This window comes from Neopelma chrysocephalum, unplaced genomic scaffold, assembly GCF_003984885.1.
Source record: "Neopelma chrysocephalum unplaced genomic scaffold, ASM398488v2 Primary Assembly neopelma1_226, whole genome shotgun sequence".
NCBI classification, from domain to species: domain Eukaryota; kingdom Metazoa; phylum Chordata; class Aves; order Passeriformes; family Pipridae; genus Neopelma; species Neopelma chrysocephalum.
The window spans coordinates 104,901-132,468 of NW_020897888.1; the positions used below are offsets into that span (position 1 = coordinate 104,901).

General features: G+C 43.5%; 1 protein-coding gene and 1 long non-coding RNA gene across 5 annotated transcripts; one reads left to right on the forward strand and one right to left on the reverse strand.

The window, feature by feature from the left end:
* Window positions 1–2,655: 2,655 nt before the first annotated feature.
* Window positions 2,656–27,053, reverse strand: MAN1B1 (mannosidase alpha class 1B member 1). Of its 3 annotated transcripts, none has more exons than XM_027703356.1 (13): window positions 26,512–26,691; window positions 24,143–24,251; window positions 18,894–19,030; window positions 18,045–18,202; window positions 16,232–16,341; window positions 14,459–14,644; window positions 12,335–12,483; window positions 11,518–11,706; window positions 10,489–10,679; window positions 8,725–8,845; window positions 6,776–6,973; window positions 6,338–6,469; window positions 2,656–5,493 (listed from the first exon to the last, which is right to left on the reverse strand). In XM_027703356.1, the coding sequence occupies exons 1-13, from the start codon at window positions 26,656–26,658 to the stop codon at window positions 5,290–5,292; spliced, it is 2,031 nt and encodes a 676-aa protein (XP_027559157.1). In that variant the 5' UTR covers window positions 26,659–26,691; the 3' UTR covers window positions 2,656–5,289. The 3 variants fall into 3 exon arrangements, with proteins under 3 accessions (XP_027559157.1, XP_027559156.1, XP_027559159.1); XM_027703355.1 differs by having other exon boundaries at window positions 18,045–18,205; XM_027703358.1 differs by lacking the exon at window positions 18,894–19,030 and having other exon boundaries at window positions 18,045–18,205; window positions 26,512–27,053.
* LOC113977328 lies at window positions 6,934–18,189 on the forward strand. Of its 2 annotated transcripts, none has more exons than XR_003537317.1 (3): window positions 6,934–7,021; window positions 15,972–16,099; window positions 18,082–18,189. It is a non-coding gene; the product is annotated as an uncharacterized LOC113977328 (long non-coding RNA). The 2 variants fall into 2 exon arrangements; XR_003537318.1 differs by lacking the exon at window positions 6,934–7,021 and adding an exon at window positions 15,765–15,850.
* Window positions 27,054–27,568: the final 515 nt, after the last annotated feature.

Here is a 27,568-nt window from a genome sequence, read left to right on the forward strand (position 1 = left end):
AATTGTAAATGGATCAACTGAGGCAGCCAGTTGATTACTAGGGTTTAATATTTTTGCAGTGATTTTATTACTTTAGTGGAGAGGCTTCCTGGGTCCCCACAGGTTTCCATTGCTTGTGCAGCACAGTCACAGCAGTGCCTCAGCTCTCTGACACTGCCCAAACAGGCTTTGTGTCAGTGTTTGCACTGCTGGGCCCTCCCTGGTCACAGGAGGGCTGTTTCCCAGAGCCACTGCTGGTATTTCACAATGTTCAGGTGCTGACAAAGGACCCACATACCTCTGCCCTGTTCTTAAGAACAAAAGGCCAAAGCTTGTACCCCACCCCCTCAGAAATGCTGGAGAGAGCAGGAACAGATGGATCCATTCCTTTGTCAACTACTTCAGATATGTGTAAATGAAGGACAACGTGGAAGACCCGATTAGTCAACTCCAGTCCCCAAGAAAGCTGCTGTAAGCCTGCCAGTGGCACTACATCTTCAGAAAGACCCAAATCCTCTGTTCATGCAGATGAAAGCCTCCACTGGCCCTGCTCAGAGCTGCCACCATCCCTTCTGCTCCTGCTCAAGTTAGGCTTTGTGTTCGTTGCTCCAGCTGTGGCTTGTACAAGGCTGCCACACCCAGCCTTACTGAGGTGCTGGACTCATGTTCATCCTCCATGCTCAGAGCCCTCAATGTTCTGGAATTCAGATTTGCTGTATCCAGGCATTATTCAGGATTAGCACCACAATAATAAAAAAAAAAAGCAGAGAGCAAGGATTGCATCTTGCTTGTATTCCCTTTCTAACAGCACCCTTAAGTCCCACAAGCAGGCACCCAGTGACACCAGCCCAGCAGTGCATGAACACAGCCAGGCTCAGGGAGAGTCTTTTTGGGAAATCAATGCAAGTCACCCTTGCAGTCAGGGTTGGGTTTGGGCTTTGGAGGGAAAGGAGGCCCAGGTGTCTGCTGACCTTCCAGAAGGGCAAGAGTTCTTTAATCCCCTTATACTGGACTACACTGAGCTCCTATTTTCCTCTTACAGATAGTTCTTGCCCCAAAGGAATCCACATAGCGTGAGGAACACCCACTGACTGATATGGATGGATGAATAAAAGGCTTTCAGACACCATGGCAAAGAGATAAACATAATACATATGGACTTTCAGTACAGATGAGCAGTGCTAAAAAAGAAACCATGGCAGAAGTCTGAAGCCAGTGCCACCAACATCCATAATGTGTTGAAGCCTTGGGCAAGCAAGCGTGGGATGTAAGTGGAAAACCCTGGTTGTGTGGTGCTGTCTGAGCTGAAGGGAAGAACCACAGCCACACAGCAGCAGTCACTGCTCATGAGCATCATGGGAACACTGCTCCTGGCTCAACTTCAGGGCCACAAAAGGAAAATGGGGTGCCAGCAGGAGTGACCCAGACCAGACCATGACTGCAGCCCCTCCCCTATGCTCAACAACCCAGTGGGGTTGTTGAACAAAGGCTCGTTTGTTCCATCGTCACATACCAACGTGGCAAGTGGGGGCAATGTGAGAACATTACACAGAACAGGAACTCAGATTTCAGTGGAAGCCTCCAGACTTGGACAGCAATCTCCAGCAATATTATAGACGGAAAAACCCCAAGCCCTTCTTACCATATCCAAAGTCAGAAAAATCTTAAATTTTCTGTTGAAGCAACAAGTTTCATGAAGCTACCCTGTCCTGTCCGTTTTACTGGTCTTGTTAAATATACTGAGTGTGGCACTGGAAATCAGGAGCTGACTTCCCTGCAGGGCTATTTCTAGGAGCGCACAGCTGAAGGGAAGTCCTAAAGTGCAGGAGAAATTCACAAAACTGTAAATGTGTTACTGCAAAAACGTTTCCTGTTCTCATCCCTCATCACTGCCAACATCACACTGGTATGGAACTGGAAACAAGGTGTACTCTTTGTCTAGTATTTGGAGGAGTAAATACAGGTGTACCTGAACTTGGCGAAATGCGAAAATCCTGTTACTGGAAAGTCCTGTGAAACACGAGGGGGCCTCTCAGCCAACACCAGGGACCTGGCAAAACTGCCAGTTTCTATGACCTGTAATGAGAATTCAGCTTTCAGAAGTTCAGGGATTAGATGCTAGCTGTGCCCCATCCATCTGCTGAATTTTCTTTGAGCAAACAGGTCTGTATTTTTTTCCTAAGCTGTGGCTCAAAGCCCCAAGTTTGAGACTCCCAAGTCCTACAGCCATGCAGCTCTCTGTGGCTCTGCCGGTGCCCGGCTCTGTTCCTCAGTGAAAGCCCAAGGGAACAGTAGTGGGGCAGTGGGGCCAAGGGTTGTTTTAGTTTAATTAGGCGGGCACTCAAGCTCTTGGAGAGAAACCACTGCAGCTCTTTGTGCAGAAGGACAGAATCCCGGCTCAGTGGTGGCCTTTCCACAACATTCCACTTCAGCCAGGAGCATCCCAGTACACTGAAACATCAGAGCGGGTTACGGACCAGGAAGTTCAGGCTTTGGAACAAGGAACCACAGAGTGCTCAAAGGGAAACTTTTGATTTTCTGTTGTGCTGGGGGAGCACATCGTGGAATAGAGATGAGCTGTGGAGCTCAGAGACTGACCTGACACAACAGTTGGTTAAGAAAGTAAAAATAAATAAGCAATTAAAATGACCTTTGCAAGAGAACAGGAAGAACAGATGAGCTTTGTTCAGATTCTTTAGTTTGTGCCATTTCGCATGTGATACAGGGGTGTGAAACATGCATTTGTTCTCAAGGGAAGCGAGAACTGAACAATCTGAACTTCAGGTTTAAAGGTTGAGGACAGTAAAGCCACATTTTGCAGAGATTCCATGTCCCAACAAGAACTAGGTAGAAATCAGATGGACCAACAGGCTCAGCTAAAAGATAAGATATGTTTGGGAAACTGATGATTTATTCTTCTCTCCCTTCCTTTAACTCATTAGGAAATGAATTATTACTCTCAAGCCAATCATAAGGCAAAAATAATATAATGCAGACTCCCGCAGTCCCATTCGTAGAATCGATTACATTAAGACTAATGTAAGACTTCAAGAACAGAATATTTTTGGTAAGCATTTCTGTGTATTCCATTTCCTAAGAAATGTCTCTGTTGCCTCAATCAGGCAGCTGTATGGGTGAAACACCAAACCCCAGAAGTTTCACAATCCATAGCACAGTTATAATTAAGGGTTCAGTACTAGCTTCAGTCAAAGGCACAAGGCCAAAGCAACACAAGTCACCAGGACCTGCGTAGTGTCACTGAATTTATCTTTTTTTTCTTTATTCTCCAATTTTAAGATTAGCTTTTAGCGAAAGCTCAGCTGCTTAGCAGCAGAGACCTGCTCCACAAACAAAAACACTGAAGGTGTTACCTCCCACATTTCAACAGCACCTTCCTCATTTGCTGTTGTGTCAAAGAAAACAAAAGTATTGGCAACCAATCAGTTGTGCAGCCAAAGGCCACAGTGACTGGATTCCACTGCACATGTATGTGAGAAGCTCATTGCAGGGGTTACTGCTGGGAAATGAGTGGGAGGAACATTAGCACTCTGCACTGACCTGTTCTGTCCTGCCACTCCCAGGATACCTTTGATGATACAAAAGGTGCATTAAATAATTTGTAAGAGTTCTTAATTTCCATAACCCATCATTAGTACATGGAATGATAAATATTCTCTAAAAGACTTAAATAGTGGTCCCAAGGGTAACTTGTAACTCCAGCAAACAAAATGGATCAGCATAAAACAAAGACGTATCCTACTTTACAAATCGAAGGTTTTAATTACTATAAAATACACATACCTCCCTCAGCCATTCCAGTCAGACTCAATCAGTTCTGTCAGTGGCCCTGGTGTTAGTGGGGACTGGACCTCCCTGCTGCCACCACATACCTGTTTGTGCCCATCACACCCACTGCCACAGGGGAAAGGGCATTTCAGTGAGAACAACCTCTTCCAGAAATATGAACAAGCACATTTCTGAGATCTTATCTGTGAATACAGGACTGTCCAAGTAGCTACAAATCCAAAAGGACAAGCACTAAAGAAAGCTCATTTCCAAATTCATGGTTTAAAATCTATTGCACATATAAAAATGAAAGATTCCAGGGCTCCAATAAGATTCTTAAAAAACCTGGGTCTGCTTTGTCTTCAAGCAACTGAAATGGATTTCTCTAATTCTACTGGGACCTGAAATTGCTGTAATACTTTCAGACTGTCTGCTTTTAACACTACTATCGAAAATACTTCTAACCAATGCATTACTAAGGAAAAAAAAACCTGAAAATTTCTCCACAGTCCAAGAAATTATGAATAACATAAAATGTGCTGTACAGTTGTAAGCTTGAGTCAACAAGACTCACCTCATGACGTGATATCTGGACAGGAAGGGACGGAAGGAGGCTGATAATTAATGTGCTCACAAGCTTTCCCAGTACCCAACCTCAGAAAGCAGCTTTCAGTCAGAATACCTGAGTCTAACTGATGCAAATAATACATAAAATGCACGTGTAGTTTCACTTGTATTTCACATTATCTCCTGCATTCCTGCAGATAAGTTAAAAAACTGCAATACCTCTAAAAAATTATATACCACTTTGAGCCAAACCAGCAGCAAATTCCCTTTCACCATTCATTTCAGCCTCAGCTTGAACAGACTGTTCAAAGTGCTCTACAAAAACTAAGACCCTATACAATGGATGCTCTGCTGCTGCTTCCTTCTGCTAAGGTGATGCAGCACAGCTTGTGAGTTTGGAATGAGATCAGAGTATCAGCAGCAATACTGACAGCTTTGCTTCTACCTGGGACAGCACTACAGCTCTTTTGTTTATTCCACTTTGCACCTGAACCACTGTCACATTCTGACAAAGGAATGGCTCTGTAATCCAGTGTTTCAGTGAATCCAGAATAAACCAAAAAACTGTAGGCTTATTCTTGCTCTCCAGGAACAACCCTGTGCCCTAAGCTGACTCGCTGCATTCCCAATATATAATGAGCATTTAGTAAGACTGACATAAGTGAGTTCTGGGTCACCAGAGCCCCATGAATGTCGTGGTCCACACTGCAATTACTCTCTGAACCTTGTCATCAGTACTAGGGAAACCAGCTTCATATGGCACAGTTTGTTCATCCCAGAACCAGGGATTAGATTTAAGACTGACATGATTTCTTCAAACCAGAGATGCTTTCCCCAAGGTTTTGTTTGTTGTTTGAAGCCAAAAAAGGTGCAATATAGCATCTCTCCTCAAACCCTGAAAAGTAAAGTGACTTGGAGATAAAAATGCCACCACTGAAAGGTCCAGTGTTGCAGAGTCTATGCTGGCACCCAGATAGGGAGTGGATGAGCCTCCGTGTTAAAGATGTATTTGTCAAGGTTGATTAAGTCTATGTCATCTGAAAACAGCAGAAACATGTATTTGAGTGTTTCCCCAAGGAAGAAGCTCTCCATCTTATCCCGTGGCTCTGGATTACTGGGATTCTGGACGTTGTTAATGGAAGTATAACCACCTGTAGGAACCTGTGCCAAAAAAAAAAACAACAGAAATTTGTATCTTTACATAATATAAAATAAATTATTTTTTACTTCCTAACATCCAGATGCACTTGGAGAAGATAAGTGCTAGGAAACAGATCAGCATGTTTTTCATTTTGTACTTGGTTTTCCTTTACTTACAAAGCTTCAGTTATGAAAAACACCAACTCATTGCATTTTAAAAGAAACCACAAAGATAAAATGAAGCATTTATACTTAAGTTAAAGAGGTATCACAAGGAACATCCCCTTGAAGTTTCTGGACAAACATACAGAAAGGAACTAGCGATTTCTAGGTTAGAGCTGGCCCAAGCCCCACACCCATTTCTTCTAAGAACAGACCATGGACATTTGATGACCACTGGCATCTAGGCCACACTTTCACAGCATATCAGTGATATCTCAACCAGCACTGTAGTCAGAATGAATACAAAACCCCTCTATCAAACCATTAGTGCCATTTTGTGCCCATTTTTTTCTTTGGCAACTTTAATCAGAGCATTCATTCAATCCAGCCAGGTCCTTCTCAACTTCTGAATTCTAAAAGCAACCACAGTAGAGATTCAAACAGCTTCCAAGATGTAGAGACACTCTGGCAGTCTTGCCTACGGCTTCTACATTCCACTTTTTAATCAATGCAATGCAAGTTCTTTCCCTATATGGACTAAGTAGTGTATCTCAAACTGTAAGAAAACAAATTTTTCTGTATATTCTTACAAATTTCCCCACAGGTATCTGATGAATCTTGAAACACAGTAAGTTTCCAAAGTTGGTGTTAGAAAGCAAGCGAGCAAATAAAGTCCTGACAGAACAAGGTCACGTGGCCTTACCCGTGTGTATTTATTGAAGTTCTGCAAGATTTCCCAGCCCCAGTCTTGATATTTCTTATCACCAGTGAATCTGTACATATAAAAAAGGCTTTCCACAGTTTCTGGTCGCAGTAAGTTGTGCCTGTCTGCGGGCTGCAAGAGAAAAAAAAGGCAAGAGTACTTCAGACAGGGAATTTCCTCAAGGACACATGCAGGGAAAAAGATAATGATTCCCATCTCCATCTATTTCTAAGAGTTTGCTATGCGTAACTCAGCTTCTAAATACACTATCAGGGTAATTAAAACCAAAGCCTAGGGTACAGCTAGAAGGCAAGGCAGCAAAGGAATTAACTGCTCCACAACAGACCCCATCACCAGTATCTGGCCAGGAGTTCAACAGCAGAACAGAGCTACCGAGGAGTCATGGAATTGGAGTCCAGGCCAGCTATATCTGCTCACCTTGATTTCCACATCTTTGTGGCCCTTCTGCGCATGGAGGTTGAAATGTACGATCTCCGGGCTCAGGCCTGTCTCTACTTGAGCGTACATCTGGTAGCAGGTTTCTATAAGGGCTTCAGCCAACTTCATATGATCAGCATCCAGTCCATTGTGGGCTCCTAGTGCCAAAGTACCCGGCAAGAAGCAAACCAAGTGATCCTGCACGACAAGACAACTCTTACTGCAGAGAAGTTATGCATCAAACAGGTATTTGTGTGTGTGCGCGCGCGTGCATCTCTGTCTGTCTGGGTTTATTCTTTCTCTTCTTCAAAACACATTTCTGGTACCTACAACTTGAGGATAAGTTTTTAACAATCTAATGTAATGCAGCATGAGGCAAGCAGAGAAATCATTAATTTGGAAAACATCCCAGACTGTGTTTCTATGACAAGTTTCTGGAAAAAAGGTCTTAGGTCAGGGGGAAGGGGAGGAGAGTGTCTTTTGGTTTACCAGAACCATACAATACATTCCATATCAGCTCATCCAGGGGGTCAGCAGAACCACCTAAAGGTTTGGTTGTCCTCATTCTGGGGCTAGTCCACCACTGATATAAGACTGTAAGAACTGCAGATTGATGTCACATATGGGATTTAAAATGATTCTTAACATTCAGAATGAAAGTTCAGGTCTCATCATCCAAAAAGACAGTAAAACCATTCTGATGCCCCTGTATGGACCTTCAAAAGCTTTGTCCAGTCCTAAAGGAAAGCTGAGGGTTGCAAAGGTCAACATAAACATAAGAGCCAAACATTCCCCATTTTTCCAGCTGGCCAGGGTAAAAGACCTGTCCAGCCTTTCAACAAGTAATAATAAATTAAATACCAAAATTCTAACTTCCTGGAACAGAAGAAAGTGTACTGACACATGGAGATGCCTAAGCCAAATCTATCTGTCTCAATTCAATTCTGTCCCATCTTGGGATGGAGCAGCCCCCTCTACCCAGACTCTGGTGTCACTCACAGCAGGTTTGGAGAGCTTTTGGGAAATTCAGATCCATGCTGAAAACTAGATCTGAGGATCTAAAAAATATACATCAGGAAACCAAACAAGTAATAGGATTCATTAAAGCTCACTTCAGGTATTGAAAAAGATAAGGCTACACATACATTAGTAATACATCACTTACATTAGTAATACATCACTTGCCTCTAAGACAAGCCACACGCACGTACCATACCTGCACTTGCATGAGATTTTTAACACTCGCATGAGATCTTTAACTGCAAGATCTTAAAATGCATTTTAAAGAGTATGGATGCATATATTAAGAGCAGGGAGTTAAGATTAATCAATTTTCCCCACAGCAAACAGCATACTGTTTTACTCAAGAACCCTACAGTAGGAAAAGAAAAAAAAGTCATGAATGGACAGAATCCTCCAAAATTATCAGATTTTTTTTTAATCCCATAACACAATATTAGATCACCATCTTCTTTTGAAGGCAAATCTGAAAAGCCAGGTGTGCGAGTGTCCACATATATTTTTGAATTACGGAAAATGAATAATACATAAGATAGGCATTGCCTCAACAGCTTCAGACACTGGTTCATGACCAAAAAAAACAGAAGAAAAAAAGAGAAAGAAAATCAGAAAATTTAACTCCAGCACCACAATGTTCAATCTTAGAGGAAAATAAATGGGTTTACTAGAATAACTCAAAGACAAGGCCCCTGGTTTGCACATGCAGTTAGTATGTACAAAGCAGTTACTGCCATCACACTGGAGAGACAGATGTCTATGTATATATAGTCTGGAGTTTTGGTTTTTTGTTGGTTTAGGGTGGTTGTTTTTTCCTTTAGAGAGGGAAAAGCTTTGCATTTGCCTGGTCGTGTGTTGGGTTTTATTTAAATTTTGTCATGGCTTTTCTGTTTTCTTTTGTTGTTTTTTTTTAATGCAATTGTATTTCTTACCATCTTGGCACTGAAATGGCCATGAGCAAGCTCTCCTACAAAAGTAAGCTTCTTGGGGGCTGATCTCTGAAGAAGATGCTTTTTCACCCCTTCTATGGCTCTCATATAGTCTTCCAATAGCCTGTGAATTAAAATCATTCCCAGATGGCTCACGTACACACAGTCAAAACGTATTTCATTATAGCTGATCACCACAATCCTTTAGGAGACTGTTATTTTGGTCTAAAGAATAATATTTAACTAAATGTGAAAACTGACAAAAAAACCTCAAAGTCACCATTAACTGGACGTTAATTGGTTGTTGCTACCATGTAGCAATACTTTAAAAAGTAAACCCTTATTTATGTATTAAAGAAAACATCCCCAACTGTTTCTAGGCAATAGCCAAAAATTATTTCAAAAATTCTTGGAAGTAAAGTAATTGAAATCACAGAAAATCTAGGCTGGGAAGGACCTCATGGAGGTCTCTACTTCATCACTCTGCTCTGAGGCAGATTCAGTTACATCAGGTTTCCTGAGGTTTTATCCAAGCAATTTTTTAGTACCTCCATCCAAAGATGCAGTAGTATCTCCATCCAAGATGGAGATTCAAGGACTTGGAGCAATCTTTTCCAATTGACCTCTCTCATTGTGAAACATTGTTTTGCAGTATTTAATTTGATTTTCCTTTGTTTCCAAGAACTTTCATGTGGAAAACAACCTGTTGATTAATTCCATTGCAAGGCTCACAAAATGCCATTGTGGTCCCAAAAACACTGATTCTCCATTTACAGTGAGGTAAAGCTTGGAAAAAGCAGTGAGAAAACTTTGTTTGTAGAAAGGCATTTGCTCTGATACACAGAAAAGCCTCTAAGAGGCATGTTGTCACTCTCTCTGCATTAAACCCCTCAAAATGAACAAGTCCAACATAATTAGCTCATAATGCAGACAAAAACTGCTGGATTTTTTGTCTTATTTTGGAGGAAACCTTCTTTTTCAACGTCTTTAATTCCTCTGCTCCTTGTACAGTTTCTCTTCCACTTTTGCAGTGCAGACAAAAGAAACATATGAGACTTAAAGAGGGACTTTTTACAAGGGCATGTAGTGATAGAGAAAGGGGTTTTAAATTGAAAGTAAGTAGGTTTACATTGGATATTAGGAAGAAATTCTTCCCTGTTGGGGTGGTGAGGCCCTGGCACAGGTTGCCCAGAGAAGCTGTGGCTGCCCCATCCCTGGGAGTGTTCAAGGCCAGGTTGGACGGGGCTTGGAGCAACCTGGGGTAGTGGAAGGTGTCCCTGCCCATAGAATGAGATGAGCTTTAAGGTCCCTTCAAACCCAAACCAGTCTGTGGTTCTGTAATTAAAGCAAAGATTTACACAAACATCAAACTTCAGTCTCCTTTTACCCTTCACTAACAAACCCAGAGCAAACACAGACATTGCTGGTGAAAGGAAATATCAGCAGTATTTCAGAAGTGTCTAATTATGCTCCATATTTACAGCAAAGACTTAATTTTCATCTCCTGCTGTCACACTCCTTACATCTGATGAGCTGAGGAAGAAAAGCTTTCTGTGGAGAAGGAGTTTTGAGACTAAGCCTAACTCTCCTACTGGTTTTACATGAAGTTACCACAGGTCCCTCTTGCTGCTTAGCTTGCTTTTAAAAACAGTGATATGTTCACTTGACTCTTGGGCACATATGTTATTTTTCTTTAAGCAGCAAACTCACTACAACAAAACAGCTCACCTAATTCTCACACCGATATGAGAAGTGGAAAGAACTTACTCGTTTTCTTTTTTCCCACCCTGAATCCACTGCTTGAGCAGATACTCATAGTAGCTGTCGGCTCTGGCTCCCAGAGTGTAGACCCCCAGGTGGGTGAACTGCCCGCTGTTGGTGTTGATGAACATAGGCACGAGGCCATCATTTTTCCCTGAGAGGGTGTGAACATGCTTCATCACCTCATCTACAGCTTTCTACAAGAAAGAAAATGGCAAACATAAATTACAGGTATAAATGATGCACAAAACCGTAGCTAGTAACTACAGGCCAGCAACAAATCTGTAACTTTTCTTACCTAAATTAGCATCAGGGACATAAAGTTCAGCTCGAGCAATATTTCAATACAGGATTTCAAACTTTTGGACTCCCAAAACATAATGTTCTGGGTACATTTAAGTACTCTGAAATAATTATAACTGTTTCCTTTCCTTCAAGGTAAGCCCACTCGAAAGCCAGTACTATGGGACAGGACTATGATCTGATTTACTCAGCTTTGCAAAGTAGAAGTCCAGCTAAAATAACAACTACATGAATCATGCAATAGCTAAAGCTTCCTTAAATAACTGCATTCTTCAAAACTGAGCTGTGGATACAGTTCAAAACAATAAAACACATCAGCAAACAAAAAGAAAAGTGGAAAATATTATTTTCTCTGAAATTACTCTTCCCTATACTGTGACCTGCTCTCAGACTCTTATCTAGTGAGTCATATTTTAGTTCCTTGGATGGCAACACTACAGTTTTGTTCTTTGCGTATAGATAATGGCATCAAGAAACCACACTCAGAATTTTTAATTTTTTTAACTAAAAGCTGTTTCTGAGGAAGAAAAATAATTATTCATCTCCACTACTACTTTTTGGTATTCAATAAAATAATCAGGACGTTTTGTTTATTTTTCTTCCCTCATCTAGAGTTTCACAACTTATTTATTGTAACTTAGAGACTCCAGAGACCATGAGTACTGATGAGAGTCAGTGGTGGAGCTGCAGAGAGGTGGAAAAAGAAAGAGACATCAACTTATTCTTCCATACCCGAAACTTCTCATCTCCAGTGAGACGAGAGAGCTCCCTAAACTCCAGCTGAATGCTGGTCACCTCTGCCACAGTGCTATCGGATGTCCAACGAGGAGGGTGTGCAGTGCCCCGGCCGATGTTGACATCAGAATACGGTATCTTGGAGGGGGTCTTGAATGCTGGCATAAGCCTGTTCCCAATGTCTTTCTAGAGAAAACCCATAAGCACAGGACAAAGCAACAAACAAAACAAAAAATAAATATACACTCTCACCCCATTAGATTTTCTTCACCAAGAAGACAGAAAAAGACAGAACAGCAGCTTAGTTTTAGATGGTCCAAGCAATTAAAGAATTAAAAGAGGTCATGAACTTATTCATAGTAATGAGCAGAGTTTCCACCTTGTCCCTAGCACTGCAGGCCTCATCTGAGGCTGCAATCCCTATTCCACATGATGCAAGTCTGCAGTCACTAACTGCATCTAGCTAATCTGAAGAGGTGGCTGACGCTGTTAAGACACACAGAGAGGGAATCAAAAGACAATTATTACCCTTTGCCAAGCATTTATTTCTTCCTTTGTTTCATGAACTTTATTACAGTCAGCCATTCATCAGCAGTGAGCAGGCATACAAGGATAAGTGATGAACACAGCGAGGTTCTGAGGTCATCCAAAGAGCAAAGAGAGGTGCAGGCTTAAAAGCTTAATGGTAAATCCCTTTCCCACCACTTTAAATATGAAATTCTTAAAAAACATTTAACTTTCTGAGAAATCTTCCCTCAACTTTGTCCAATACGGAATACATAACCCAGTTTCATTTGTAAGGCCTGTCACTCACAGCTTTTTCCAGGAAAAGGCTATCTCCAGAGAGGTGGTAGGTGCTCAGCAAGCCGCCCAGGATACGGATAGTGCTCTCAAATAGGTTCACATCCACATTTTTATCAAATACTAAATCATTTGCTACCCATTTTCTTGCTTCTTCAAATTCTGCAAAGTATAAAAGGTAGTTCATTTTATGAACTTCTGGAATGTTCAAACAATTAGAGATATGAGTATTCCATATATCCCAGACACTTATTTATATCTGTCTACAGAGGTGATCATTTTAGGTGGAAAACTAAAGCGAAGAGCTGGCTTAATTCTTATTCAGCACACATCACAGATGCATACAGAAGAAATATCCACCAAAACAGAAAGTTCTTAATAGTCCAAGAAAAGAAGGAATAGAGGAAGTCTTTATTTAAAAAATCCAGAAATTTAAGTCTTTCAAATCCATCCATTTGACTTGTCAGACAATTAGTTACACTTTCACAGAGCCTTCTGTTTTTAATTAAATCTTCAACCAAAGCTGTTATCTACCAAGACAACAGATAACATATTCAGTTAACAGCCATTAACACCTTTAGCCTAGCAATGTCCTGGGGAGCCTGCTTCCTGTCTCAGCACTTGATACACAAAATCCCAACAGGTTGCAATTTTTTTCTCTAGGAACAAAAATGGTTGTTTATCACACTACTAATTTAAAAAAAAGAACGTAAAAAGAAAGCCATTTTAGATTCATCAGCCAGCTTAGCAGCAGCAGCATCACTCAATGACTGCTTTGGCAGAGCGTCTATCTCCATGGTCCATGTGAGTCAGCTCCGCCTCCAATTGTGAGGGCTGGGCTATCTCGAACAATCTCACAGCCTCCAGAAATTCTTTCTTGTGAGAAGCAGCAGCACAACCAGTTTCCCAGAAATTGAAGGCATTTCACAGAAGATAAACTCTAAAGCAAAAGGATGCCTCTGTGCCCTCTGGTCTTGGATGCTGAGCAGATTAAGGACCACAGAAAATCTCCCAGACAGATGTTAGGGCTATTAGCAGCAGAACAGCAAAGGCACAGTCCTCTGCCACAGAAGCTTTTGCATTCATCGGCTAATAAAAAAGACTGGCAGCCTCAAAGAAAACTTTGATTTACATAGCATTTGTTATTCAGAAGATACCTCAGGAGCTTTCTAAGGCAATCAGCAGAACTGCTATAAAATATGAAGAATTCCTCACCAAGAACCCCTTTTCAGCACATCTAAATTACTAAAAATTTATTTTAAAAATTTTATTCAGTTCGCAATTAATATTTTAGGAAAAAAAAAGAGCAACACACTGACAACTTGATGAAACTTCAAGACAGCCTACTGAGGACTAGAGCTGCACACACATGACATATTAAACCAAACGAAAAATTCTATTTTATGCAAACTTCAAAGGTAGAAGAGAGAGAACCATGAAGGACTGAGTATTTATTGTCCCCTTACTAGCAGCTCTGTTCTCCCTATCTCATAGAAAAAGCTGCACGATTAATAAAAGTTTACAAAGGAGGCTATCTACCAAGGTTAAATAAATACAGTTCCAGAAATTTTTAAAAAACACTAAAAGGCATGCACCACCAAAAAAAAAAAAAGCCAAACACACAACAAAAAATTCCTCTAAAATACTGATTAGGCATTTAAGTTTTTTGCAACAGAATTGCAAAAATTTTGGCTTGGTTTTTAAAATCTGTTTTAAAGTTTTCTAACATGGTCACTTCCAGAATCTCTCTCAAAAATACAGGCAGAAGAGCAATTCAGGAAGAAGGTATTGAGTGCTCCCTTTCTCCACCCATGGATTCCTTACAGATATATCCACTGCATCTCTTGTTGTATATAACCATGGAATATTCTTTTTCTGGCTCAAAATTCTACTGCAAGAAAAACACTGTCCTTTAATATAGTTGGGTTTTTTAAAAAATATTTTATACATATTTATGTGTGTGTATGTATATATATATGTGTGTGTATATATATATTTTTTTACCCACATAGGAAAGCTAAACTTACTGGTCACACGTAAAAAATGTTCCCCTCAAAGACCTCTGAACATGCACTGCCTGGATATAATATAAGGAATTATTTTAGAGGGAAACAAACGGAGGAGGAAAAAAAGTTACCTTCTTTTAAGCCTAAAATCCACATGGTATCCAAGGCATCAATTAAGGTAAGCCCAAGTCCAAACCACTCACTGTAGGACTTGGACAAAGGCTTCAGCTCATCATGGCCCCAGGCAAAATCCTTGTACCCTCTCCAGGCATGGCGGAAGGCTTCGATCACAGCCAGCTGGCGCTCATTTATGGGCACTGCAAAGGAAAACAGCACCTTGCTCAGGACTTTTGCAGGGCATTATGCAGCTATACCAAGCACCATTTTGCTGCATTCTACCCAAAATAAACTTTCTTCCAAACTAACTGATCCATGCAACGGAAAAACCATCCTCACATTATTCTTTTCAGGACAGCCTTTTCTCTGTAGAATAACCAGTCAGTGTTTCTGGTCAGCAATTCAGCCAGGTGGAAAAAGAGATATCTCTCCCTGGCAACAAAATTGTCACTTCTGCAAATAAAACATTAAAATAATCACATGTACAGTTGTAGATTATTATCACTAAAGCTCAAAGAGCTGAAGTCAGGAAATACCAAATTAAGATCCACAGTAATTCAGCTGCCAAATACATATGCTTAACAATACAATCCTCAACTGATCCAACACATACCATTTTTTCTTCATCTTCCCTCTTTTATTCATTGCTTTCTGTTAAATTTAAAACCACTTCTATAAAATGAATGTCTCTTGAACTTTTCATTTAATACCAAAAGAGGAAGAAAATTTACATTTTTTGTCTTGGCAAAGCCATGTCTTTCTCCATAATTCTACTGATATTTGCTTGCAATTTGCCATCACATGAATTTTATGTTACACATCCACCATGGAAAATTTCAAGCCCATTAGCTGAAATTTTTCAAAATTGTAAACAAAGACTTCTAGAGTGGGAAACACCAAGCAGCAAAGCTAACCCCATAAATATTCAGCTAGCAAAAGTGCAAATATAATGGCCCATCTTCGCGAACGAAGATTTGGGGAAAGGTCTTTTACCTTTCCAGCCTGCGCAATGGATTTTTTTAGGTGAGACACAGCCTGCGCTGAACTGAGCCCACCCTTTAATCCTAAGGTTCATCTGCCGGGGCCAAGCAAGCTTGGACAATGGCAGTGAGGTCCTCAGGACGTAGGTTTGTTTAGAGTGTCCTTCTCATAGATGGATGGCCACACAGGGCTAACGACCTCCATCAGGCCAGGAGACCGGGATTTGAACCCGTGGTCGCAGCAGTGAAAGTCCTGCACGCTAACCACTAGGCCACCAGGGGTCTCGTGCAAAAGTGCAAATACATCACATTGAAATACGCCATGTTTATCACACCAGAACTTCCTTGTTGAACCCAGAAAAAGGAACAACAGGTTCTTCACTTCACAAGGGCAGCAACTTCAAAAACAACTTCTGCAGCTTTCTGGTGAGCCTTAAAAACAGTTCAGTTTAGTTCAGGGAGGAAGTCACTTTCCCTGTATTTGCAGAACAAAAGGAAAACCACTGCTGAAAAAAGAAACTGTCTCTTTCACAACCTCTCTCCTTAGATTATCCTATCCTGAAATATGTGCCTCGTCCCAGAGACTATAATTCAAAGACTTTCAGATTCTGAAGGCTAATTAGCATGAAGACTGCCATGGTGGAGTAAGGACACTGAAAGGCTTGCATGTTCTTGGTAAGTAATCTTTCCTAAACTTTTTGTTTCCTTTAATTACAATAAATAAAATAGATGTGCATGGGGAAAATTCGCACAATTTCAACCATAAAAGCAAACAGAAATAAAGGTATAATTAACTGTACTATTTACCTGGTTCCTTCTGGTCTTCAGCCTCCACAAATGAAGGTTTTTCTGGTTCCTTTATTTTACTGGATGGAGGTTCAGTGTTTTGGTCAGGTTCTATCACTGCTCCTCTCCAGCTGCAAATACAAGGGACTGTAATTAAGGCTTATTTTGGTCACAGAAAGTCATGTGAATGAATGGGATTTATCTCTGCCTTTCCTTTATCTCATGATACTTTGATTAAAAAAAAGTTGGATTTTGTGTCAAGGATCAAAATAACTGTGTTGTCCACTAGATAAGTTTTCTGTTCAAAGAAAGAAATTTGCACCAGAGAAATTTTACTGTATTAAGAAATGTGTCTTACAAGCTCTTGGAATTTCATTAAACATCCTGGCAATGGAATTTAATAAAAAACACCTGAAAATGCTGCATTACAAGTAATTTGTTATCTACCAGCTCTGAAATGGCCACACCAGCCACTAACACTAAATAGTACCACACAAATGATGATCACCAAAAAATCACGAAGAAGCACAAAGGACGAGCTGCTCAAAGTATGGGCTTTGCTATCATGGGGTCACAAGCCTTCCCTGCCACCACAGATGCATAAATCAGTTTTACAGGTTTTTGTGAAAAACCTCATGAAGGAAAAGTCTTTCAGGATGGACTTCAATTCAAGCAAAGTTCATATCAAGATCAAACAATCTCGATCATACCACTTAATATACAGATATGTTGCCTTTGAGCTCATTGATATGCTTCCTAAAGAAACTAGGCTTACAGGACCTTTAAAGTTTATAGTGTTTACAGTCAGCATATCTTCTGACTTAAATAATCCCATATTTCATGTCTTACTTTCATTCTTTAAATTTGTAACTAGTCTTCAGTAAGCTTTCCTTGCTCTCCTAAATTCTCCTGTTACCAGCTGTTTAATTCTATGAGTTACAGCACAAGCAGAAGCACAGCAATATAACACTTTCAGACAACACCAACAGCCAAAATGTTGAGGCAGGCACAGTTCTGATGTTATGATCAGCTCAGCTGAGCCGGTGCTGAACAGGACACAAACACACAAAAACCCCAAGCCTAGTGTTCCAAATCTGAAGAACATCTGCTGAACTTTTAGTATTCTTTTCTATACCCATGTTACATTCCTTCAGTTATTCCCAAATCAAACCACTTCAATCAATATCATCTTGGGAAACAACTTGGTATAACTACAACCATAGCAGCACAGACCCTTTACAAAAGATACTACTAGATTTGTATAAGGGGTCTCTGAACTGTAGGAGAAATTGTTCATAAGAAAGGAGTAAGCACATTGTGTACAGTCACATACACACAGCTACATACACATCTGTGGTTTCTGTCAGTTCAGCCTGGGCTCACTGTGTTTAGTGGCACCAATCCCTGATCAGTACTGACACTACTATCATTTTCCAAGCCTGGGCCAGGACAAAGACACTTGTAGCAGCACTGTTGTAACGATACCGGTACATTAATATTTATTACAACAAACAGAAGAAACCTCTGGACACCAAGAATCCTCCTGAACATTAACAGCATCTAAGTGCATTAGAAATACAGCCAGCCTCGCAGGGCTCCAAATCCTCTGCAGCTGTGTGATGCAAACAGTAAAATCAGAGAAGCTGCATATTCCTTGAAATGAAATCTGTCAGCCTAGCAATATCAGCAGTTATCAGGCCAGGCTCGAGAACAAATACAAGAAAGAAAACCACCTCGGACACAAACAACAAAAAGCCCTTACAATTATCACTCCAGCACTCAATGGATGTTGGTGGAAAGGGGAAACACCGTAGCTTGCTTGAAACATTTCTACCTGATAATGGATTTCTCCGTTTTCTCTCCTTTATCAGTCTGGACTGGCTCTTCTACAGCCCTGATGGTACTGTGTCGGGTCTTCAGCCTTGTGTCCCTCTGTGGTGCCTTGATCTGAAGATTGGAAGGACCACGACGAACACGAGGTGGGTTTGGCTGCTTCCGGGAGAAGAAAAAAAAATATGTGCTTGGTATGTTATAAAGATGGTAAAATTTCAAACCATAAGTCAACAATATTCACTCAACAACATTAAATAATGCTTCAGATAAATCTTATTTTGCTATCATATCAGCAGGCAAGTTCTGCCTTGAATGGAAAGTATGCTAAAGACCTAATGCACTAATCCACAGTCAGTTGATGTTCCTTCCCGTTGCATCTCCCACAAACATAACCCTTCAAACACTAACATCTGCTCTGCCTGCTGCTATTTCTCAAGCTCTCAGAAAAGCTGTTCCGATTACTGTGACATCAACTCCATTCATGTCTCCAATTCAGCCACGACTCCAGGCTCCTCACATCAGTGAGACTGATGCCTAGAGCACTCCCAAGTCAAAACAAATTAATCACAGCACCAGTGAAGCCTCAAGTAAGAGGTCACTGTGACCTAAAGTCCTGGCACTCCCGGGCAGAGCAATGAATAATAAATAGCATACAGAACATTATATGAAAAAGATAGAGCAAGAAATGCTACACCAAAGCCCTTCCTGAAAGGCCAGCATTCCACCCAGAGTAGACTTTTTTTTGCAAGTTCTAACTCCTTTCTCCACAACAACTGTTGGAACCAAGCACTATTTGCAGCCTTCACAAGTTCTTTGGTAGCTTTATAAAACTCATTTCTTCTCACAGTACCTGCGGCAAAAGCTCAGGGTAGTCTCCATGGTTGGCATCTGCTTTCTGGGGTGCTGGTAGAACAGCTGGATTTGCCAGCTTTACTCCAGGAATTTCTTGTTCTGTTCTCTGATCATCTAATGGCTTGTTTGTTAGACCTAGACACACAAAACTCCTCAGCATAAAGAATCAACACTTCAGGTTGCAGCTAGAAATTTATAACAGTTTGCTGCATTCACATAGTGGATGCAACTCCAAAAAGTGCATTCACAAAACATTGATAAACACACACTAATAGTTAAATACAAATGTATTTTGGTATTAATCCTCTCCCTAATACACAAAAGGGCTGCTAAAAGGCACTTTTTTTTTAATTGCTACTATTTCAGTTTCTCAATACAGGCAGTAAGATAATATCAAAGCTAAATGTGCTTAAGTATTGGATTGGATTTTCTAATCTGATGGGCAGTCAAAACCAAGAGAGGATTATCTTATTCTACTGATTAGGTTTGGGCTACCAATATCTACATACAAACAGAATAAACAGCCACCAAATCTTAATCAACTGTCACGGTTTAGGAATGGTACTCCCGAATTCAGTACCCCCAACCGAGACCCTCCAAAACCACACTGCCGCTCTCTGCTCCCCTGTTTTCTCCTCCCCCTTCCCACTGCATCGGGGATGGAGTTGAGAATTGGAGGTAAAGGAAAGGTTGAGATAAGAACAATTAACTGGAAACAACGAGATAAGAAAATTAACGGTAACAGCAATAATATTAATAACAAAACAGTCCCTTCCCCACCCCCCAATGACACGACTGGTGTAGAGTAACATCCAAGCCTCAGCCACAACCCCTTGTGGCTACTGTAAAAAATTAATGCTGTCCTGGCCGGACCAGGACACACACACAGGTACCTATGTACCCACTCAACTTTTCTTGACCCTATTTATGGCCAAGATTTCCTCACCCTGTCCATTATCCATGCCTATCTCTATACCATCCAACTATAAATATATATAAATGTACAGAAGTACAGGTATAAATTCCATAGTCAAAGATCATCCTTCTGAGATGTCTGTTGAGTTCATTTAGTCCAGGACTCTGGGTTCTATCCGTCCTTATGTCTTCCAGGGCAGGAAGACCTGCTGCCAGTTGGTTCAAGCTGTATCAGGAGCTCACAACTGGTGTATTTAGAGCAGTCTGCCCTCACTATCCATGGTGGTTATGGCACACAGTGGCAACGTCATTCAGCAACCAATATCATACAATTCAACATTACAGACTGTGCTCACTCAAAAATCAAATCCCCTCAAGGGACACATGTTTCCCCGTCCCTCTGCATTACCCACCAAGTGCACCCAGGTCCTCGATCAAAAACACTTCGATGGATGGGTTTGCATTTGCTTGAAGCAGGACTAATCCAAATTATCTTCCCTAACGCATTCTACATATGTGCCACAGGGACTTTATCCCCTTCTACAGTATGTGGAGGTTTTGATTGGATAGGCCCAGCTAGACTGGTAGAGATAGAGGTGTTAACTAGTCAGGTGGCCTTCATTAAATGCAAATCCCAATGTTTGAAGGTCCCACCACCCACTACTTTCAATGTGGTTTTTAACAGTTCATTGTACAATTCATGCACCAGAGGTTGGTGCATGATAGGAAATACGGTACATCCACTCCATTCCATGCTCTCTGGCCCAGGGGTCTATGAGGCTGTTTTTGAAATGAGTTCCATTGTCCGACTCAATTCTCTCTGGGGGCCATGTCACCACAGGAATTGCTTTTCCAGGCCCAGGATGGTGTTCCAGTCAGTGGTGTGAGGCACAGGGTGTGTCTCCAGCCTTCCAGTGGTTGTTTCCACCATTGTCAGCATGTGGCACTTGCCTTGGCGGGTTTGGAGGAGTGTGACATGATCAATTTGCCAGGCCTCTCCATATTTATATTTTGACCATTGCCCCCCATATCACAGAGACTTTATTCACTTGGTCCTGCTTGGTTGCAGTGCATGTTTCACAGTTACAGATAACCTGGGAGATGATGTCCATTGCTAAGTCCACCCTTCGATCACAAGCCCATCTGGATGTTGATTCTCTCCCCTGATGACCTGAGGGGTCATGGGCCCACTGATCCAGAAATAATTCCCCCTTGTGTTACCAGTCCAGATTCACCTAAGACACTTAAATCTTGGCAGCCTGATCCACCTGTCTGTTGTGATGTTCTTCAGTAGCCCGACTCTTGGGTACTTGTGTATCTTACATGATGTGTTTTAACAGCCAACTACTCTACCTGGGCACAGTTGCCCCAATTCAGCAGCCTAGATGGGTTTCCCTCTGTGCTGCCAACTGGTCTTTTTCCACAGGTCCAGGCACCCCCAGAGAATTTGCCACAACCCACGAGTCAGTGTAGAGGTCAAGCACTGACCATTTCTCTTGTTCAGTGATATCTCAAGTCAGCTGGACAGCCTTCAACTCTGCAACCTGACTTGATCCACCTTGTCCCTCAAAAGCTTCTGTGACCCGCCATACAGGACTCCACATGGCAGCTTTCCATTTTCAGTGTGTCCCCTCAATACAGCAGGAACCGTCAGTGAAGAAAGCGTGTCTCCTTTCATTTTCTGGTAGCTGATTACATGGTGGGGCCTCCTCAGCACCTGTCACCTTTTCATCCTCTGATGATGACAGTCTGAAATTTTCACCTTCAGGCCAATTACTGATGACCTCCAAGATCTCTGGGTAATTGGGGTTGCCTATTTGAGCTTGCTGTGTGATCAGAGCAATTAATTTACTCCATGTGGCATCAGTGTCATGATGTGTGTAAGGGACTTTCCCTTTGAACACTCAGCCCAGCACTGGCAGTTGGGGTGCCAGGATGAGCTGTGCTTCAGTGCCAATCACTTCTGAAGTGGATCAAACTCCTTCAGAAGCTGCTAGGATCTCTTTTTCAGTTGGGGTGTAGCAGGCCTCAGATCCTTTGTATCCCCAACTCCAGAACCCTGGGGCTTGTCCTCGAGTCTTCCCAGGTACTTTTTGCCAGAGACTCCAGGAAGAGCCATTCTCCCCAGCTGCAGTGTAAAACACGTTTTTCACATCTTGTCCTGTCCTGACTGACCTCAGGGCTACTACATGAGCAACCTCCTGTTTAATTTGTTCAAAAGGTTGTTGTTGTTCAGGGTGCCACTTGAAATTGTTTTTCTTCCAGGTCAAAAGATAGAGGGTTGACAATCTGACTGTAATCCAGAATATGCATCCTCCAAAAACCCACAACGCCCAGGAAAGCCTGCGTTTCCTTCTTGCTGGTGGCTGAGGACACAGCTGGTATTTCGTTGACCACATCCACTGAAATCTCACAATGCCCATCTTGCCATTTTACCCTTACAAACTTAATTTCCTGGGCAGGTCCCTTGACCTTACTTTGTTTTATGGCAAAACCGGCCTTCAGGAGGATGGATTATCTTCTCCCCTTTCTCAAGAACTTCCTCTGCTGTGTTGCCCCACACAATGATGTCATCAATGTATTGCAAATGTTCTGGAGCCTCACCCTTTTCCAGTGCAGTCTGGATCAGTCCGTGCAAATAGTGAGGTTGTGTTTCCATCCCTGGGGCAGAGACTGAGTGTTTCTGTCCTCTTCCAAATTCCCTGGTCAGTGCCCCCATCCTGGGACAGGGATCCCAGTTGCTTGGTTTCACTGCCATCTAGTTTCATATTGTGGGCCGCAATATCCCAGCACCAGAGTAACCAGGTCACCAGGGGCTCACCTGACTAGCAGCTGAAATCTTTTCACACATCTCACAGGTCACCCGAGGATGGGGATCAGGTGATTATCTCTTCCTCCTGTTCTGAGGGCCCTACTTCCTCTTCATGCCTCACTAAGCAAACTGATTTGGTTTTGGATTTCTTCTCCTGAATAGGGGCGACTGCTACTGGCATGGGTTGTTCCTTTGGCTCAGCTGCAGTCTGAGTGGTCACTGTGGCTGTTGCTCTGCTTTCCTCCTCCTCCCCCTGAGGGTGCTGTCTGATGATGAGAGTGTCTCATAAATAGTAGCCAGGCTCCAACACACTGCAGTAAGTTGCTCCTCTCTGGAGTTGCCACAGCATTCTCCTTTCAAATATTCTGCCACTTTATCAGGGTGCGGTAGCTGTTCAGGGGTGAACTTCCAAACCATTGCAGCAATTTCCCCAAAAGCTGGCCCATTTTCTCCCACATTCCATGCCATTCATGACTAGCCACCCTCGGGGCAGATCTCTGAATGACCTTCCTCTTTGACTCTAAACATGGTGTGGACTGCACTGAGGACACCTGGCAGACTTAGCAACAAGAACATGCTTTCCTTAACATCCAAAGGAATTCAAAAATCTCAAAAGCTGTTGTAACAGGCCAGAAGGAGGAAAAGAGGGTGAAAGGCTGGGGAAAATCATCCTCCCCTGTTCCCCACACAGAATGGGTACAATTATTACTGGACTCCCAAAGGTAGTGCCCAAGGTATATGGTAGGAGAGCAACACTGAACACACATCCCAAATGACCCTCATTGCCCTTAATGTTATCATGTCATAAACTGAAAACCCACACTACAGCAACAAAGCAGTCCTGATCCCTCTCCCTGCTCTGAAAAAGATCCCCACAAGGAGCACATAGAGGAATATATACAGGGTTAGGTACCACAACCATGTGAACAGACCAAGCAACACCGTGACCAGTGGTTCTGTACCTAATATAACAAATGCTTAGATCAAACTTGTTTTCAACCTGCTCTGGGCAGATCTGTTGTTACCTCAGCCCTTTGTGCCTCACACTGGGCGCCAATTAGGGCTGTTATGGTTTAGCAGTGGTATTCCCCAACTCAGTGCCCCCAACAAGGCTCTTCAAATCCACACTGCCGGTCTCAGAGAGTCCCTTCACCACCACCACCACTCCCCCTGTTCCCCCACCCTTCCGCGCCCAGCAATGAAGTGAGGTTGTACAGAATAACATCTGGGCCTTAGCCACGCCCCCTCCCGGCTACTGCAAAAAATTAACCCTGTCCTGGTTGAAACCAGGACATCAACTAAAATAAAACGTTGCTCTAGTCAAGCTAAACAAAGAAAAGAGATATGAAAAATATTTCTGATTACGCATTAAGTCATTGAAACTTCACATAAAATCATCTCACAATTGTGCTTTAATGAATACACCCAGGCACTGTCAATAGAAATTAAAACTGGTTATAAGAAATACAATTTCCTAACTAACACCTCACAGGCAATTCTGAGCTGTACAGAACACATACTTTTCCATGCTTCTCCCATGCTTGCGTAGGAAATGACTCCACAGACTGCCAAGAAGGTAAACAGGAAGAGAATGACACTCCGCTGGAGTCGGGACAGCTGCTTCCATTTCTTTAGGAGAGAAAAGAAGTGAGAGGAAGAACATTTAGCACGACATTAAGAGCCTACTCAGTTAAAAATTAACAGTTAAAAATTAACTCTTACTAGTTCACTCAGATTAAGAAACACAAAACCCATTAGGTTTAATTTTACCCTGTTTCCAAATGCAGATATCCATTGCTTATTTTCTTTGATGACAGAGAAAACAGGAATCTAACCAGCTAGCATGTAGCTCAGCAAGCTCACAGAAATATCAGAGCCACTTGCTGCAAGAACCTCAGAACCTGCTGAATGCCAAGGATCCCACAGAGCTTCAACTACAGCTGACTTTCATCACAACCTGCACTGCCTGACCTGAGATCTCCATCTGTAGATGCTCAGATGTCAACTGGGAAATCAGCCAAAAGCCTCTTTCCTCCTGGCTGGGGAGGTACCGCGCAGTGCATATGCAAAATAAGAACGGAAGCAAGTGGTAGGAAAACTAAAAATGTTACTGCAGCAAAGAAGAAAGGCTCAAAATAAGCTGAGCACCAGTCACTGGACAGGTCACGGGTTCAATCCCCGTACAGGCCATTCACTTCAAGAGTTGGACTCAATGATCCTTGTGGGTCCCTTCCAACTCAGAATATTCTGTGAATCTAGGAAAGAGAAGCCAGGCATCCTGCCTCTGATAAACATGGGAACTGTCACACAGAACAGGTCCCGCACCACAAAGAAAGTCACCAACCTGCAGCAGCATGAAAATGAAGTAAAATATCACAACAACGAACAAGACAAATCCACAATGTTTCCAAGTTTAATCCTGGGCAAAAATGTATTGTTGAAACTGAAGTAGAGGCAACAATCACTAAAAATCAGAGAGCAAATGGTATATTAGCATGAGAGAGGCTTATGTACATTAACCTGCATTTACAGAGAGAACAAGTTGGAGTTAAACATTAACTGCCAAAGTACCATTCTTACTTTTCCAAAAGTCCCACTGACATTCACTAATATTGGTTTTGGCATACAGAGAGCAAACTTAAGTTCCAACGATACACTCAGGAATAATCTTTCCTACCAACCACATGACACCCCACAGCACTTCCCACAGTCCTCATCCTCTTAGCAACAGCCAGTCAGAACTGTCGATGTGCTCACACTGCGAGCCCCATAGCACATAAAGTTTCCTGTTTTCCTCCTGCCCTCTTGGCAGTACAGGAATCCTGCACATCCTTCCCTGCGCACACTGCAAGATGCCAGTCCCACTCTGTCATCTTTTGCTCTACCTGCACGGCAAACCATATCACCATCTCCCTGCTGCAGAAGGATGCTTGAAAACCGGCAGCCTTGTGATTCCTCAAGGCAGGACGGGAAAAGAGGCATTGATTGTGGTGTCTTGGGACAGGCAGGAATGAGGCACAAGAACACATGAGGGTATCTACCACCATCTTACTGTTTTTTTGTTCCCAAAGAATAAGGATAAAGTAAAGGGTGAAATGAAGGACGCACATTTCTCAAGCTGGTAATAAAACAGAACTGTGAGAATGTGTCCCTAAACAAGCTCTTCAAATGCTTCATCTGACAACCTGTAAATCCTCTGTAGGTGACTATTCATCATCTCCAATCTGTAACAAAGGTTATCGTGTCCTTTTGACTCACTCTTTCTCATACAAGACTCTCCGGGCCCAAGACTCCCACTCCCAGTAAAGCTCCCTACCCACAAGCAGACAAGATGGTCACTTCCCCAGAGCTCTGCCAGGGGACCCCTCTCGTCACACTCAGCCTTCCCACAGAAAGCAGAACTGTCCCCTTTACTCTCCCAGGGCAGAAGACAGGGCGCCTCCTTCAAGCCTTAAAACAGGGAACAGAGACACGGAGGCCAAATCTCACCCCACTCATTCGTGTCCACAGAGCGCAGCACTGCCCTCCAAATGCCCACCAGCAGAGCACAGGATTTTACAGTATTCCCCCCCAGCTTTGTTCGTGAAAATTAAGACATGACGTGGAGCTCCCTCCGCCAGGCCGCGCCCCACACCCCCCGACCCGGCGCGGAGCAGCCCCTGACAGCAGAGCCGAGCCCAGGGCCGCCCCGGGGCGCACAGCCACAGCCACGGCCCCGGCCCAGCTCGGAACGGGGCAGGCCAAGGCAGGTCCCCCATGGCAGTGCAGCTGCACCCGAGCGCAGGGACATCCTGATCGCCCGGTCCAACAGCGCTCCCTCATCGCCAGGTGCCCCCCGCACCCAGCCCGGGGTGCCCCCGGTACCGCACAGCTCCCGCGCGGCTCTCACCCGCCAGCAGGAGCGCCGCCGCCAGGCCTTGCTGTTGTTGTAGCCGCCAGCCCCGACCGTCTCCTCCGGGCCGAGACTGACGGAGATGAAGTCCCGGCGCGGTGGCCCCGCAGCGGTGGCGGCGGCGGCAACGGCTCCCGCATACATGGCGGCGCCTCAGGGGCCGCCGGCCGCCATCGCACCGCGGGACGGAGCGGCCGCTTCCGGGAGCCGCTTCCGGTGCCGCTCTGGCGGCGGCGCATCCGCGCTCGATGGCACCGGGGCGGGGCGCGACCGGATGGCACCTCCCGCCCCTCTCACGGGTTTCCCCCTTCGGGCCGGGGCCGCGCGGATTTGGCCCTTGTCTCTCGCTGTCCCCGCCGAGCCGGGCCCTGGTCAGGAGGACGGCAGGTGCCGGGGCAGGCAGTGAGGAAAGGAGAGTCTGGGAACCCTCGCTGTTCCTCGATGGTGAGATTACGCCATAGAGACCGTTCACAGAAACACTGGCATGGGAGCACGAGAAATGAAAACGTGCATGTGGGAGGTTCTGAGGAAAATCAACTCAACACTTGGCCTGCAAGCTCCCATCAGCCGAGCCCGGGAAGGTGCAGCTCCCATGGGGAGGCCCGGGCCCCAGCCCAGCAGCACGGGGCACTGTGGCCCCACACGAGGGGGCACGGACACCGCCGCTCCTCCTGCCAGGGAGCACAGCCAAGGGAAACCCAAACTGCTGCTGACTCCGAGAGGACAGGAAAGAGCTGTCTCATGTCATCATCAGCTGCCACTGAGAACCCGAGACAGTTTTACAGCAGGCCATGCGGGAACACGGGCCTGAGGGGAGACGACTGGAATCTGTGAGAGGATGTATGTGAGTGGGTGAAAAGCAACTTAAGCAGTTGTATAAATAAACCCTTCCATGAGACCTGGCACTGAATTTTTGTACTCAGCAGGATGCACTCATCCCACAGCTGCTCCTCCACAGACCTCCAGCCTGTGCAAATAGTTCCCTGCATCTTCCCTGAGGAGGAGGGGTGTTATCAGTGGGAGTATGGAACAGCATTGTTTAGTGATGTACACG